Source organism: Myotis brandtii, unplaced genomic scaffold, assembly GCF_000412655.1.
Source record: "Myotis brandtii unplaced genomic scaffold, ASM41265v1 scaffold134, whole genome shotgun sequence".
Classification (NCBI taxonomy): Eukaryota; Metazoa; Chordata; class Mammalia; order Chiroptera; family Vespertilionidae; genus Myotis; species Myotis brandtii.
This window is the reverse complement of record NW_005354756.1, coordinates 2,161,681-2,177,016: the sequence shown is the minus strand read 5'-3', so window position 1 is coordinate 2,177,016 and position 15,336 is coordinate 2,161,681. Positions and strand designations below refer to the sequence as shown.

The window sequence follows — 15,336 nt, the reverse complement described above, 5'->3', positions numbered from 1 at the left end:
TATTATATAATCTAAAATTTGTATTAATTTCTTTCCTTTTTTTTTGGTATTTTCTATGACTGTGCATCTCTTTTATAATCCAAAGAAAGATATAAAGAATATAAAATAAACACAATGAAAACAGAACAATCTTACCTAGTATTCAACTAAATGCAAGTGAAAATTTATTTTTGTTTCTACCTAAATAAATGAGGAACTATGGTGTAAGAGTGATTTTCCTGCCAAGCCTGTTTTGTGGTTTCTAGAGCTGTCTAGGGCATTTGTGGAGGAACTCTGGCTGTTGCCTAACAACGTGCCTCAAACAACAGAAATGGAAACATAGCTCCACGTATCTTTGAGAAAACAGTTCTGCCCTTCTATGGATGGAGGGAGTCTTGAAAAGAAACCAGGTATTTCTAAATTTGCTAAGACCTACTTCTCTCACTTGCTCTCAGGTAATATTACTTTTGGGTAGCCCAAAATGTGGTTGCTAGCTCAGCAGTTAAGCCAACAGTATTACAAGTCATGTTGAAACTGAAGTGGTCCCCATAGGCCAGAAGAGTGGGATACAGACAGAGAAGAAAATTAGCTTGTGAGCTGGAACAGACTGCCTCAATTTGAGGGCCTAAAGGGATACCATCTGTGAATTCTCTCCCTGGGTGCTCAGGGAGATGGATGGATAGCCCACTGGATCCTATACACACTCCAGATGCAGTGGATCCTAAGCGGCAATGGGCTCTTCCCCTAACCCAAAGCATGCATATCTCGATGTTTATTGGTGGTAAGGTCCCTGGGAAGCTGACTTCTCCCTTAGATGGTCACTTAATGAGCATAGAATAAGCCTAAAGTGAGTAGGATTTTGGAAAGACTTGGCATTTCCCCCAAGTGCTGGGGCAGCCCTAGGATGTGGTCATCCTCCCACAGCACTCACTCTGGCCTAAGGCTCCGTCCATCACCCAGATCCTGCTGCAGGCCACCAATAGAACTTGCCTCTAAGCCTCTGGTATCCTTTGCTTCTGAGTCGGTTGACCATCTTTCATTAGAGATATTACTGATGTCACAGAACAGCTATCGCCAGAGGCTGCACCACCCAGGCTGCACCTGCCATCATTGGGTAGACTGATTCTGATAAACTGAATTCTGGAGGACAGATATCTGCTTCCTGCCAACATCATTTACCTGCAGACCTCCTTTCTGGGGAATTTTCATTGCCTACCTATGATCTCTGCTTTTTTTTCCCCAGAGACATAATTGACACACGACAACGTATAAGTTTAAGTACAATGTAGTGATCTTATATATGTATGTATTACAAAATGATCACCACAGTAAGGTTAGTTAACACATCCATCACTTCACATAGTTATAACTTTTTTTGGGGGGGGGTGATAACTTAAAATCTATTCTCTTAGCAACTTTCAAATACATAATATAAGTTAAAATTTAATGAAAAGTTTCATGATTCAATAGCTGGAATGAGGATCATGTAATAATGGAACAACTTTGAACACCTAAGAACAGTCCCCTCCACTGGTTGTTTGAGCCAACTTTCCAGAAGTTTCCCACCACCCACTCTGCTCCCATGCCTTTTCTCTTAAGGGCCCCATGCTCTCACTCATGTCCTTTACATATGCCACTCACTTGCCTTAGAATGCCATCCCTTCCTTTTTGCTTGGAGCACCCCTTACCCTTACACAGTCAGTCACAAGTCCCTGCCCTTGTGTTACCAATTAATGCAAATTATAATTTGTTCAGTTCTCTGTTCTGCACTTCAATGTTAAGCACTGCTTAAGCATTGAGGACAGAAGCTGGGCCTCATGCATCTTTGGAACAACTCTGGATCTGAGCTCACATATTGCATAGAAAATATGCTTAATAAAGGTTTTGTGATGTTCTTTCATATGTTATGTGTCAGTAGCTAAAAAATTCCCATGCCCTTTGACCCAGTTATCCCCCATGGTGTGGATTTATCCAAAGGAAATAATTGAAGAGGAGAAAGGAAATTATACATGTTTATATTTGGTAAATATTGGAAATAAGTGAAATGTTTATCAACAAAGCAATGGGGAGTAAATTATGGTACAGGATCTTGACGGGACATGATTCATCCTCTCATTGGTTAAACAAACATAATGACTGCCAAGGAGGTACCAGAAATACAGCAACGAGTCAGATGCCTTTAATGAGGGCACATCCTGGCAGTCTTCTAAAATGATCATCACAAAACTATGGAGGAACAGAGAGCAATATGTGACCTCCTGTTAAGAGAAGAAACGCAGATTACAAAACTGTCTGTACATTGTGATTGCGACGAGGATATGAACAAGATCTGGACGGGCAAATGACAATACTGCATGGTCAGATTACAGATGACATTTTCTTTAGCATCATTATAGCTATTTTTCAAGCTTTAAAGTTTTAGATCATCCCAAATGTTAACTGATAAAGAAAGCCACTCCTGTGACCCTGGCTCTCCAGGTTGGCAGTGGCATGAATAATGGGGTTATCTCCAGGTGGGCAGGAGTTTGCCACAAGATGATTGGGAGGGAATCTTCAAGGCAGTCTGGAGGGCTGGGTCAGGGCAGGTTATTGATCCGTACATCCAAGAGCATCCACAGAATGTCACTCTAGGAACCAGCCTTCTCTGTGTCTGGGCTAGAGCATGCATCGGACCTGCAGGCTCCTCCAGGCTCTGCCAACACCATCACTTACACACGGTGCCAGGTGGGGAGCAAGTTGTAGTCTGGGAACCAGACGAGTGTTGGGACCTGCAACAGTTGGTGGCTGGTTCTTCATACCGGAAACAATGCTACCAATGTGAAAAGTGCCATTATCTCCATTGTACAGATGAGGAAACTGAAGCTCAGTTGTCCTAGGCCACCCAATGGGCAAGTGATAGAGAGTTGGGATTGAAAACCCTTTTCATTTTGGGCCAGGGTTCTTTCTATTCCCCTTGGGCCCAGAAGCAGGTGGAGATACATGAAGCCAGATAGAAGAAATCTACATGACAGGGTGGGTGGAGTCCTTTGAAAAGGGGAGGCAATAAGGAATCTCTAGGAGGGTTTCAGAGGCCAAGTATTTGAGTTTGGACTTGAAGCAGTTGGCAATGGGGAACCTTTGTAGGTTTGGGGACATGAGAGAAGGGTTTTATTGAAGAGGCGGCTAGTAATGTGTACTGGTTGGTGTGATTAGAGGAGAGGCTAGGCTAGCCAAACACATGGTAAAGTTGGTGGGCAGCTCTTGTTCTGTCTGATCAAAACAGCACCTACCTCTCCAGCTTCTTGGAAATACATCTCCATGAATCGCTAGCCATAAAATTGGATGGGAAACTGCTATATTATCTACTCCATGAATACCAGCAACTGATGTAAGGATAGGCATCTGATACAAACTTGGCCAATCAGAGCCCTTCCCTAGGAATTTTGACCTTGAGACCAGAAAAGGAGGAATGGGTCTCAGTCCCTTTCTGATGACAAAGCTGTGCTATGTGAGTCTAGGAGCTCAGTTACCACTCAAAGATTTGAGAATCAGAGAGAGGAAATTCTGGCTTGATTCAAACCCCGGTCCCGTGCACTCTGAGGGCTCAGTCACCCCCTTGTCAGTGCCACAGTGTGAACAATACTTACCACCTCCTTTTTACCTAAGCTAGTTTGAGTCAAATTTTTGTCATTTGTAAACAAAAAAGTTCTGACGTTTGCAGTAGGAGACATGTCTATCCTCAATCATTTAAGTTTTAAGCACAATTCTCAAAAACACCTTAGGGGTTTGGGGAGGGGGGGCACTGGGGCCATCATTTCTTGCACGTAAGAAACAACAAAAAATTTTGTCCTCATTTTTCAGTGTCAGAATCAGAGCTCCAGGCTCTCTGGAGGGACAAGGCTTTGGAGATCTCTTCAGAGATTCATGGACGCATCTCCATCGCTGGTGTAGTGAGTCAAGTTGCTGCTCAGAACACTTTCCCTCCTGCTCCTTTGTGATTCAGAAGAGGAGAAACCTACATGGGCGGATCTGCCACATAGGACAGCCAGGCATTTCCTATACAGGTGGTAAAGGTATCTTCTGAATTTCTCTCCAGCGAATGCATAGATAAGGGGATTGAGACAACAGTGGATAAATGCAATTGTCTCAGTCAAATTGAGCGCCAATTTCAGATCCCGCTTCGTGTCACATTTGGGAAAGAAGTTGTAGAGACTGAGTGTCTCTAAGAAAATCATAACGTGGTAGGGTGTCCAGAAGAGGAAAAACATGATGACTACCAGAAATATCAGTTTAATGGCTTTAGCTTTCTTGTTGTTCTTGCAGGAAAGCAGTGTCTGCATGATTCTGAAGTAACAGTAACTCATAATGAGCAAAGGGAGCAGGAAGCCAAGAATGTTTGCTTCCATGTTGCGGAGCACAGGCCAGATGTCCCGCAGGACCTCAGGGTAGTCCCCGAAGCACTGGTTTTCCGTAAGTTTTGTGAACATGAACTGGGGTGCTGCTACCAAGATGGCTGCTGCCCAGACGCCGAGACTGATGGTGACACCATGCTGCACTGTCCGGTTGTTCATGGAGTTGGCAGCCAGGACAATGGCCAGGTACCTATCGATGCTGATGATGGTGATAAAGAATATGCCTCCAAAAAAGCCAATGAAGAAGAAGGCAGTAGTGAGTTTGCATGTGGCATTGTGAAAGCCTTGTTCCCTTACCTGATAGTGAATCCAGAAAGGCAAGGTGGCTACAAAAAGCAGATCGGACAAGGCCAGGTTCAGGAGATAGATGTCGGTGATACTCTTGGACTTCTGACTATGGATGAGGGAAAACACCACCAGCAAATTTCCCACCAGGCCAAAGGCAAAGACAAGGGAGTATGCTATGGGCAGGAAGGTAGTTCCAAAGGCCACGATATCTCCTATATGACAGGCTTCTGCACTCTCATCATACTGAAAGTCTTCTGAAATTGATTCAGGGAAGGAGGTAGGCATGGTGAGGGTCTGGATCAGAAAGGAAAACAAGGAACAGCATGAGTTCTCAGAGTGACAAAGTCAGAATTCTGTCTGTCCCCATACATAGGCTGACGGGAAGCAACAAATATTGGTTGGTGCCTAAGCAATACATTTTTCAATGTCAGACATGTCGTCTCATTGTCCCCAAGGCTGTCTCTGTTGAGGCTGTAACTGATTCCTTTCACGTTAGAGGAAGTCAGGTCTCTAACAGTGACTGGCCCAAGGCTACCCAGTCAGTGAGTCAGCTAGCATTTGAATCTAAGTTTTTTGAAGCACAAGACAAACCTTTTTTACTTTTTCTTTTTAAAAATATGTTTTTTTATTATTTTTAGAGAGAGAGGAGGGGAGGATAGAGAAATAGAAACATCGATGAGAGAGAAGCATCATCAATTGGCTGGCTACCTCCTGCATGCCCCTTGCTGGAGATGGAGTGTGAAACCAGTCATGTGCCCTGACTGGGAATCGAACCAATGACTTGGTTCATGGGTTGATGCTCAACCACTGAGCAACACCAGCCAGGCCAAACCTTTAAAAAAAAATACTTTTAAAAGTTTCTCCAAAAGTAGCTAGCTTTATCATTGTGTGGATGGGGGAGAGGGGGCCATTGGCAGGGAAATGAGGGGGTGGGATGGTGCAGGGGTGCAGTCGTAATTCACACTTCTGTCCCAACTTCCTAAAGCAATTCTCTGCTCCCTTCACTTATTCCCTCCTCCTCTACCCTCTGGACCCTAATGTCTCTTGCAGGAAGCTGAGCCTGAAGAAAGAGGTCTCAGACACCCTCCAGAGCCCTGAGCAGACCCATACCCAACAGCCCTCACTTTTGTTTTTGGGAGCCAGGTTTTTCCTTTTCCTCTCAGAACCAACAAGTCCTTCCTTCCCTTAAGAGATAAGACATAGATTCACATGCTCTATGGTGACTACCTTGTCTTGGTTTGCCCAGGATTTTTCCAGTTTTAGCCCTGAAAGCCTCCTGTATCAGAAATCCCTCACTTCTGAGCAAACCCACATGGTAGGTCATCCAACTGCTCCTAGAGAAGAGGAGGTGTCACCATAAAAGTGCTGCTTGATCCACTATGGAGGACTGCTTATTAGCATGCTGCACTGGGCCTGAGTGGCTAATTAACTTGATAATTACCAGCCCCACACTTTGGCCTAGCTTTCCCCACTCTTCTTACTTCCTGTTTCCTCCTGAACAAAAGTGGAAAGAGAAGACCCTTCTGAGCAGGTTGGGAAGTCACACTTCTCCCTTATTGTCCCTCTCCTCCCCCCTCTCAGCCAGGACTCACTCCTCACTCTCCAGAGGCCACAAGAGGAGCCCTTGTGCCCTGGTCCCTGAGGTCTCCTGCTTTTCTTTGTGATATCACAGATAGGTACCTCAGAAACCTATCTGTGATATCACAAAGTATTTTGTGGCAACCAGGCACACCTCCTGGTTGTCATTGCCTCCCTCCCCACCACAACTAAAAGCAAAGCTTACACTTCTTTAACCAAGGGAGTTTCCACACCCCCACTGCTTCCTTTTCATGCTGGTTTCACTAAGATGGTGCTTCTGCCAGGGTGAGGACCCACCCAGCCAGGGCTTTGCTGCTCCCTCCCAGCCTCTGCCTTATGTCTAGGCCCATCTCTGCATCTGACCCAGACTCTGCCAGAACTAAGTAGGCCAAGGCTCTGGCCCGGGCTGTCTCAGGCTGGGATGGAGTTCTCAAACCTAGAAAAAGCCTACACTTTCTTTGCTTTAGGCTGCAGTGCCCTTTTCTCAGAAAGGAACCTCTGGCTGTGCCCTTAATAATATTTAAATTGAACCATATAAAATGGCTGATATGCAACCATTTTAGAACCACACAAATGTCACAAGATTGCATCCCATGCCTCCCCTCTCTGGCCCAGTGACCTTGGGTGAACGTGGAACCTCTGGGCCTCACATTCCTCACCTGCAAGATTGGGGTACATTCTCATGCCTGCCCACAGCGCTGTTTTGAAGCGAGCACCTGGCACAGTGTGTAGCATACAGCAGGCACTTAATAAATGTGTGAGGAAGCAGAAGCACTTTGGACAACCTTTGGAGTCACCCAGGCTGTCTGTGGACTCTCATATTTCACTCCCATCCTAGGCATTATGAAAATTTGGTCTGTAAAGGTTTATTGTTTTCCCCCTAAAATAAAATATGTTTCCTTTTCAGATTTTTTGTGTGTGTGGGGGGGGATAGAGGAGAGAAGAGGGAGGAAGCCAAGCTTTACTGAGCTTTTACTAAGCTTGCAGGCTCATTTCTGAATACTCCACATCATTATCTACTTAGTCCTCTCTGCAATTCTGAAGGGAAAGTCCTGCGTTTAATTCATTGCCCTGCTGAATGGCTCCAGGCATATTCCTGATGAAAGGAAGGGAGAAGAGTGTCGAGATGGTAGAGGTGGTTAGAAATAAACAACTGACTTCCAGGCTGAGTGACAAGGAGGTTCAAATCCAGCCCCTCACCTTGCTGGGTGCCCCGGTTCAGGGCTGTCACACACAGGGATATTTTTTCTAATTGGCATTGAGATGCCAAATACACCAGGATGGTCCTGGCTGTAGAAGTTCAACATCCATTCTACAAATACATATGAAGTCCTACAGGCATTGAGCTCTGCATGGCAGGGGACACATGGAGAGATCAGCCAGGCACAGTTTCAGCCCTGAAGGGGCTTGTCATCTCAACAGCAAAGAGGTCATGAGGACAAAGACTTTGATAAAAACAGAATGCAATTGGGTGGCAATTTATCCTCAAGATGGAACACAATTTCAGATATGCTCTGGGAGGGATGATTTTGCCTGACTGTTGGCCTCATTGCCTATTGCAAGTAAAATGGCTGATTAGGGGGCATCATTCTAGCTTGGGACCACTACCTGCTGTCCAGAGAGTCCATCCAGGTGAGAGGGTTCAGCTCCCTGGTGGCTCAGCACTACCAGCAAAGACCCCAGAATTGTCCCAGTCTCCCACTGAATTGTCCCAGTCTCCCACTACTCTGCCTCAGCACTTGCACAGTGCTATGCACATAGTAGGTGCTCACTCAGCATGTTGGAGTCCCCTGCTATGAGCAGTTGTGCATCATGATACAGAGAAAGGAACAGAGAAACAAAGCTTTCAATGAACTCCTCATAGCCTAATATAATAATAGTAGCATGTTGTACATGCTCAATTAATGGTACCATAAAGAATTATCTCTACTTTATGGGCACGTAGATGCACTCAGAGAGGTGAGCGACTTATTTGAGGCCACACAGCTGGCATGTGGCAGGGCTGCAGTTTGGGCCCAGATGTGGCCAGTCTCAGTGTTTTTTCCAACTTTGCATACAGCCCTTTCCCCAACCCAAAACTAGGTGTTCCTAAGAGAAGAACAGTGGGTGTTCTCTTCAGCTCTGTTGACCACTGTTCAACAGGAAGAGCTCTAGCACAGAGCAAATGTACAGGAATATTTATAGAAGATTAATATTGTATCCTAGACCTTCATTCCATCATTCCTTGTGAATAATGGCGACAGCAGGCCTTTAACTGCCTTTTTCCCAGAGGTGCTCACAGTGTACACAAGTGTCCTTTCTGATCATGGGCCAGGGGCCCTTGAACTCTAGGAGCTTAGTGGCCTGTAGTGTGCTGAATGAACGAATGGGTGAATAAATGAATGAATGGGTGAATAAATGAGTGAATGAGTGAATATGTGAATGAATAAAAGGCCTAGAGAAGTGAAAGAAGAGACACATCAGCCTTCCAAGGCAGAGCCCCAGTAGAAAAGCACAGGCCCACCAGATCTCCAGAAAACTTAGAAAATATGGTCTTATCTCAACATATTTAATTCATGGCTATTGAACATGTCTGATCATGGGATAGACACCAGAAGGAGCAATTCCAGTTCTTTCTTCTGTGCAAATGTCAAGGCTCAGCTGCTGCCTCAACTGTGTGATTCCGGGGTGGTCCAGGGTTTTACTTGGTTGGGAAGGGGATTTGAAGTCTGTCTTAGCACTCGAGCCAGTTCAAACCCAGTCTTGTTAGACAACAGCCCCGGATCACGTGGGGACACCATTTACATCAGAAATCTGACTCAGAAATCTGGCGGCAGGTAGGGCTTCTCCATCACTGAATTATTCCATTGAAGTTAATAGCTTAATCAAGGGACCTTTTTAGGAAGGGTTCAAACCCAGTCTTGTTAGACAACAGCCCCGGATCATGTGGGGGCACCATTTACATCAGAAATCTGGCGGCAGGTATGGCTTCTCCATCACTGAATTATTCCATTGAAGTTAACAGCTTAATCAAGGGACCTTTTTAGGAAGGGTGGGCCCAAGCTGGGTGGACCTTTTCTTTCTGGGTCCAGGATTGGGAAATGAGACTGAAGATAGGGCCTCCTGGCAGCAAATGGGAGTAGGATCAGTCCTTGGGGGTGGTCTTCAGGGGAGGTCAAGGGGCTATCAGGAGCCTAATTAGCTTCTACTTAGGCTGAACACTGGGTTTCCTGGCCCCTGAGGACTCGAATATCCAATGAGGTAAGTAAGCCTTTGCAGTGTTCACTCAGCTAGGTTTATACAGATAGCGCTGCAAGCGGAAAGGTGCACACCAAGGTGAAGTTCATGCAGACATTGTCAACCAAGGCTGCACTGCACAGCCTAGGGCAGAAGCCAGCAACAATAATACTAGTCTAGGCTCTTCTCAAGGGTCCTTACCTTCTCTTCCATTATGTCAAGGTTTGACTATAAGATGTTGAGCTGGGAGAGTTTGAGCTGAACCTAGAAGCTGAGTTTTGAATGCATGTGGATTTCAGACGCCTGTAGAAATGAATTTTGAAGGGCCTGCTTTGAAAAAAAATCACCCGCTTACTCCCCACCCAGCTTGTTCTACTTCCTCTGGTCCACTTCCTTTTCTCAAGCCCACTATTTTTTTTTAACTTTTTTTTTTCTTTTTAATCATTACCCACCGTTTCCAATCAGCTTCCCTTTCCTGCACTTCCTCCCTTATTAATGCCCAAATCTATTTTCTTCTTCTATCCAATGTCCCTTTCAGGTTGTAAACAAAAAGAAGCTTCATCCCCTCTTTCCTTTGGTTTCAAGTCTTGCTCATTGTTTGCTAGCTCCAGTGCATCTTCTTTTGTTTGTTTTTTAACCTCCTTGGTCTCTGTTTATGGCTTCCTAGGCCCTTGAGTGAAGACCGGGTTTGAGTTGCAGTCTAATGTTAAAAAAAACTATTGTGAGGTTTAATTTTTTCATGACAGAATATTTAAAAAGTTATGGGAAGCCCAAGAATTGGCCCATGTAAGTTCAGTCTTAATGGCTGGGAGGGTCTTCCAGGTAGACAAGGATAAAGATGGAAATGAGCGGGGCGAGGTGATTTGGAGCCAAAGGTACTGAGGATCTGAGCCTGTGGAGCTTTCCTGGGTCCAAGGCTAGGCAGAGAGCGTGCGAGGGGATATACTAGAAACAGAAGGACATGAGGACCAACTGTAATTGAAAAAACAGAAACAAAATTTTAAATTAAGGTCCAGAGAATATTAATTAAAGTATAGTGAAATTTTTTTAGAGTAAAGCGGTCTTAATAAAATATAATTGATTGTATTCACTATGCTGTACTTTACATCCCCGGGATTGTTTTGTAACTGCCAATTTGTACTTCTTAATCCCTTTAAAATTCACCTTTTGCACCCAGCTCCCCATCAACAGGGAGAAGTGTCATATTTTTCATTGTTACTTGTGCTCACACTATCATATGGTAAAGATACTTAATAGACATTGACTTAATTAATAATTAATAAATAATTCCACCTCTTCCTCAACTATTTTCTAAATTCATGAAGCATTTATTTTCAACATTTTAGTTTGCTTTGGCAGAGGGAGATAAATACCTTAAGGTACTTTGAAGAAGAAAAGAGAGGGAAGGCATGTCAAACCTAGAACAAGGCAGGTTCTACAAGGGGTGGCTCACCCAGCACAGGGCCCTCACCTCAGGCACTGTTTCCTCCTGTTGCTGGTTTTGCCTTGGGCTCTGTGTTTGGCCCCATATAAAAGTGGGCTGAAGTCACCTCACTGCACAGTAGAGATCCACTCATCTTCTTGCACAGGGGTTGGGGTCCAAGGGGTAAAATGTGTTGAATTCAAGGCCCCTCCATCTGCCCCTCTTCTACCTTCTCAGCCTTAGCTCTCCCTACATTCTAAGAGGTGTGTGTGTGTAGGGTTAGACGAGGCTGGCTTATCCTCAGAGCATTCAGGGAAGATTGGTTTAGTTTGAGTATAGGCTCCAACAAGGATGCAGAGAGAGTCAAGACCAAGTAGGCAGAAGAGTCTCAAATTCCATGCTAAGGAACTATAAGGACAAATTATAAGAGACTTTGAAATAGGCCCCCCGACACCAAAAAAAAATTGCTGGTGTCCTACCTAGTACCCCCTCCAGAGCCACTTCCACCTTTCATTGGTTGATTTAATTTACTACTAAGTTGTAACCAGCTGAGAGCAATGCCATGATTCTTGCTCATGGAAATAGAAATTGTGTCAGTGAGTTGCAGGCGATACTGCCTTGCAGATAAGGATCGGTTTTGCGTTTATCTGTAAATTCATCTCAGCATTTCTGGAAGTGTTTCATTCATGCTACTGCTGAGACTGTGATCTGTCCTCATTGCTGTGCAGGATGCCACTGTGTGAGTGCTCCATGCTTGTCATCATGCTACTGTCAGAGCACTCTGGGGGTAGGGGGCTCTCAGTCTGAGACCACGTGAACAATGCTGCCATCAACATTTTTCTATATGCACCTACATCTCCTTCAACATAGGTACATTTTTAAAATACAGACCAAAAGGCAGACTACTGCATGAATCCACATACATAAAGGGGAGGAGGCAGCCAAAAGTCCCAGATCCCAGTGATAATCCATATTGTTTAGGGAGGCACATCTGAGTGATAAAAGTATGAGAACAAGCAAGGAAATAAAGACCATAAAAGGCAGGATGACAGTGACTTCTGGGACGGTGGGCAAGGTGCTCAGGAAGAGACAGAGGGAGGCTGCTGGGCAGCTGGCCCAGTTCTTCCCACTGCCTGGAGATCAATTTGTAATAATTTTTTAATGTGCACACTGTTCTTTGAGTGTATGTTTCGTAATAAACATAGGTTTAAGGAAAAGGCCAAAAAGGGTCTGGGAAGATATTTAAAGAGATGTGCTATGGGTTTTCTCCCTTCTGAGACTCAAGAGAAAAAATAGCTGCACTTTGGCCAGACCCAACAATGAGGTGGTTGAAGCACCCACTGTGTCCAGAGAGCCACGAGGACTCCAGGCCTTTGGTGGCCAGCACATTCTGAGCCCCCAAGGTGGGCAGGCGGGATCAGGATCGGGCTGGAAGCCTCAGGCTTCTCTTGGCGCTCCTGGGCAGACTCAGGATCCCTGAATTGTGCTGCTGGGAATCAGAGCAAGTCCTTGGAAAAGTCAGTGAAGACCTGGCCTGTGCCACCTGGCTCATAGCTGTGACCCGCTATGGGACAGCAGACATTCCCCTCTCTGTCCAGCTCAGCCACTGCAGATGCTGGTTCTGAACATCAAGGGGGGGACAAAGCTTGAACCTGATGGAAACAGGCAGCTGAAGACTCCATTCCAGGTCTGAGGCTGGGCTGGAGAGGGGACAGCCGAATGTCTCAGGAAGTCTGTTCTTTGAGACCAGGGCCTCTAACACTGCCGCCCTTCCAAAGCCCAGCCAGGGTAGAATGGGGAGCTCAGGGGGTAGGGGGGGGATTTAGTGTGGGAATGAGGAAGGGAAAGGAAGGTGGTCCTGTACTGGGTCAGCTCTGGCTTGTCCCTTCCTCCCAAAGCCCAGCCAGGGTAGAATGGGGAGCTCAGGGGGGCGGGGGGAATTTAGTGTGGGAATGAGGAAGGGAAAGGAAGGTAGTCCTGTACTGGGTCAGCTCTGGCTTGTCCCTTCCTTTCCTGTCCCTCACAACCTCATCTGAAAGTAGCCAGTGATCTTGAAGTACACAAACTTTCTTAGCCTCATTTTCCCATAATGACAACATATATTGTTTCTTGAGCACCAAATATGGGCCAGGAAGTGGGGTCAGAACTTTATATACTATACCTTAATCCTCACAGATACTCAACATGGACCCATAACCCGGCTTCAATAATTATAAACTCACGACTGATTATCAACTCACAGTCCATCTCTATTTTAAAAGCAGGACTTGAGGCTTAGCAAGGTCAAGTACAGAGCCAGGGCTTCATCCCAAAGCCAAGCTGTCTTACCCCCCGCCAACACACACACACACACATCCATCTGTGACATGGGGAGAGTGACAGGGTAGGGTGGGATGGGGAGTATGGCTAGCATGTGACTGACACACAGTAGGTGCTCCCTTCCCAAGGGCATGAGGAAGAGCCAGGTCAGCCTGAGAGCGAGGAGAAATCCAGCTGTGTCCACTCACAATTTCTTTCTGAAGACAGCGTTTTTCAACGACACAAACCTTGTGAACTTGAGTGTCCTCACACTGATTATAACAGTGTATAGCAATACTGTGCCAGCAATTTATTAATTAAAACTGTCTTCATGATAAATGCAATAGGTACTCTTTATAAAAGTGTAGCTGCACAAAAAAGCATGGAAATAAAAGGGAAAAAAACCCACAAACTATCTACAATTTAACTTCCCAGATTCAACCACAACTAGCTTTTACCTTCTTAAATACCATCTTTATGCATATTTTATATTTGTATATTCATATTAAGTATATTTACATTTACTAGTATAGTTAAAATGTAGGTGCTATTTTCATTATAAAATTCCACTTTTATTATAAAATTTTCAAACATACATAAAAGCAGAGAGAACCCCATGCACTCATCACCCAACTTCAACAATGAGCACCTATGGTCAATATGTAATCTATTCCCCACTTCATGCCCTGCTGTATTGTTTAAAAATAAATTCAGACATCATAGCATTTCACCCATACACAGTTAAGTGTGAGTCTCTAAAAGAATAAGGACTCCTTAAAAAAAACACCTTTAATACTATTTCTCACCTTAAAAAGTTAACAATAATTCTACAATATCATTCAGGTGCACTTTTAAACGATGCTTTCTTTAAAAAAAAAAGTTAATGTCAAATCATGGAGCATTTCTCCAGGCCCTCACTAATGCTTCTGATCATATTCTATCATGTTGAGTGTATCATAATTGATCTAATCCAGTGGTCGGCAAACTCATTAGTCAACAGAGCCAAATATCAACAGTACAACGATTGAAATTTCTTTTGAGAGCCAAATTTTTTAAACTTAAACTATATAGGTAGGTACATTGTTATTAACTTAATTAGGGTACTCCTAAGGCGTAGGAAGAGCCACACTCAAGGGGCCAAAGAGCCGCATGTGGCTCGAGAGCCACAGTTTGCCGACCACGGATCTAGTCAGTCACTGCTCCCCACATTTAGGCTAGAACATCCTCAAATTAATGGTCTCCCTTGTTGGCATGTGAAGAAAACCAGCATCATTTCCCCACTTAGACCTCTGACCACAGTGTCCGCCCCACGTGCCCACAGGTGCTGATCGAGTCCTCTGCTCCTACCTGGGCTGGGCTTGGAAAGGGAACCTCTGAACGTGCCAATCAGCCACCCTGTTCCACGTAGACTCTGTCAGAGAGCATTTCCCTTTCCCTCCCTCTGAGGGCATCTTTATTTGCAAAGTTAGCCAATAGTGTCTGGTTTCCTGTGAGGTAGATTATCTTTAAATACTGTTGCAAGCAGGCTCAGAAGCTCCAGGCTGGAGGCTAGTTGACCACAAAATGATTAGAATTCACAGACGTAGAAGACCCGAGCCTCCTGGGGCAGACCAAGAGGGGGCTGGAGGGAGTGATGATTTGGGGGCTGTGTTTTTTACCCAAACATGGGTGGAGGGCAGGGATAGTGCAACTCTCTTTAATGGCACACTTTTAGGCAAGCTGAGAAAACCCACAAAACATCAGCTTTTCTGCCCATGAAAGGGAGCCCATTGTATTCACTGGACAGCATTGGGGTGCAGATTAAATGAGCTACAGTGGGGAGCTTATTAGAAACACAGCACCTCACCCTAGACCAGCCGTGGGCAAACTACGGCCCACGGGCCGGATCCGGCCCGTTTGAAATGAATAAAACTAAAAAAAAAAAGACCGTACCCTTTTATGTAATGATGTTTACTTTGAATTTATATTAGTTCACACAAACACTCCATCCATGCTTTTGTTCCGGCCCTCAGGTCCAGTTTAAGAACCCATTGTGGCCCTCGAGTCAAAAAGTTTGCCCACCCCTATAACCTGACTAACTCAGGGAAAGCCTGTGTGGTGGCCTTGCAAACTCAAAGACCTAAAGTAACCACAAAGGATGGTCTGAAATGAAAACTTTTTAAA

General features: G+C 44.9%; 1 protein-coding gene across 4 annotated transcripts in view; it reads right to left on the bottom strand.

Moving 5' to 3' along the window:
- Nucleotides 1–1,978: 1,978 nt before the first annotated feature.
- The window catches only part of CX3CR1 (chemokine (C-X3-C motif) receptor 1), an 18,574-nt gene continuing 5,216 nt past the window's right edge, over nucleotides 1,979–15,336 (bottom strand). For 2 of the 4 annotated variants that reach the window (XM_005860420.2, XM_005860419.2), the window contains exon 2: nucleotides 1,979–4,952. In XM_005860420.2, coding sequence (XP_005860482.1) covers nucleotides 3,873–4,943 — 1,071 coding nt within the window. In that variant the 5' untranslated portion in view covers nucleotides 4,944–4,952 and the 3' untranslated portion in view covers nucleotides 1,979–3,872. Of the gene's footprint in view, nucleotides 4,953–9,705; nucleotides 10,425–14,520; nucleotides 14,678–15,336 lie in introns of those variants that run through there. The other 2 variants (XM_005860418.2, XR_001360956.1) reach the window with 2 other exon arrangements.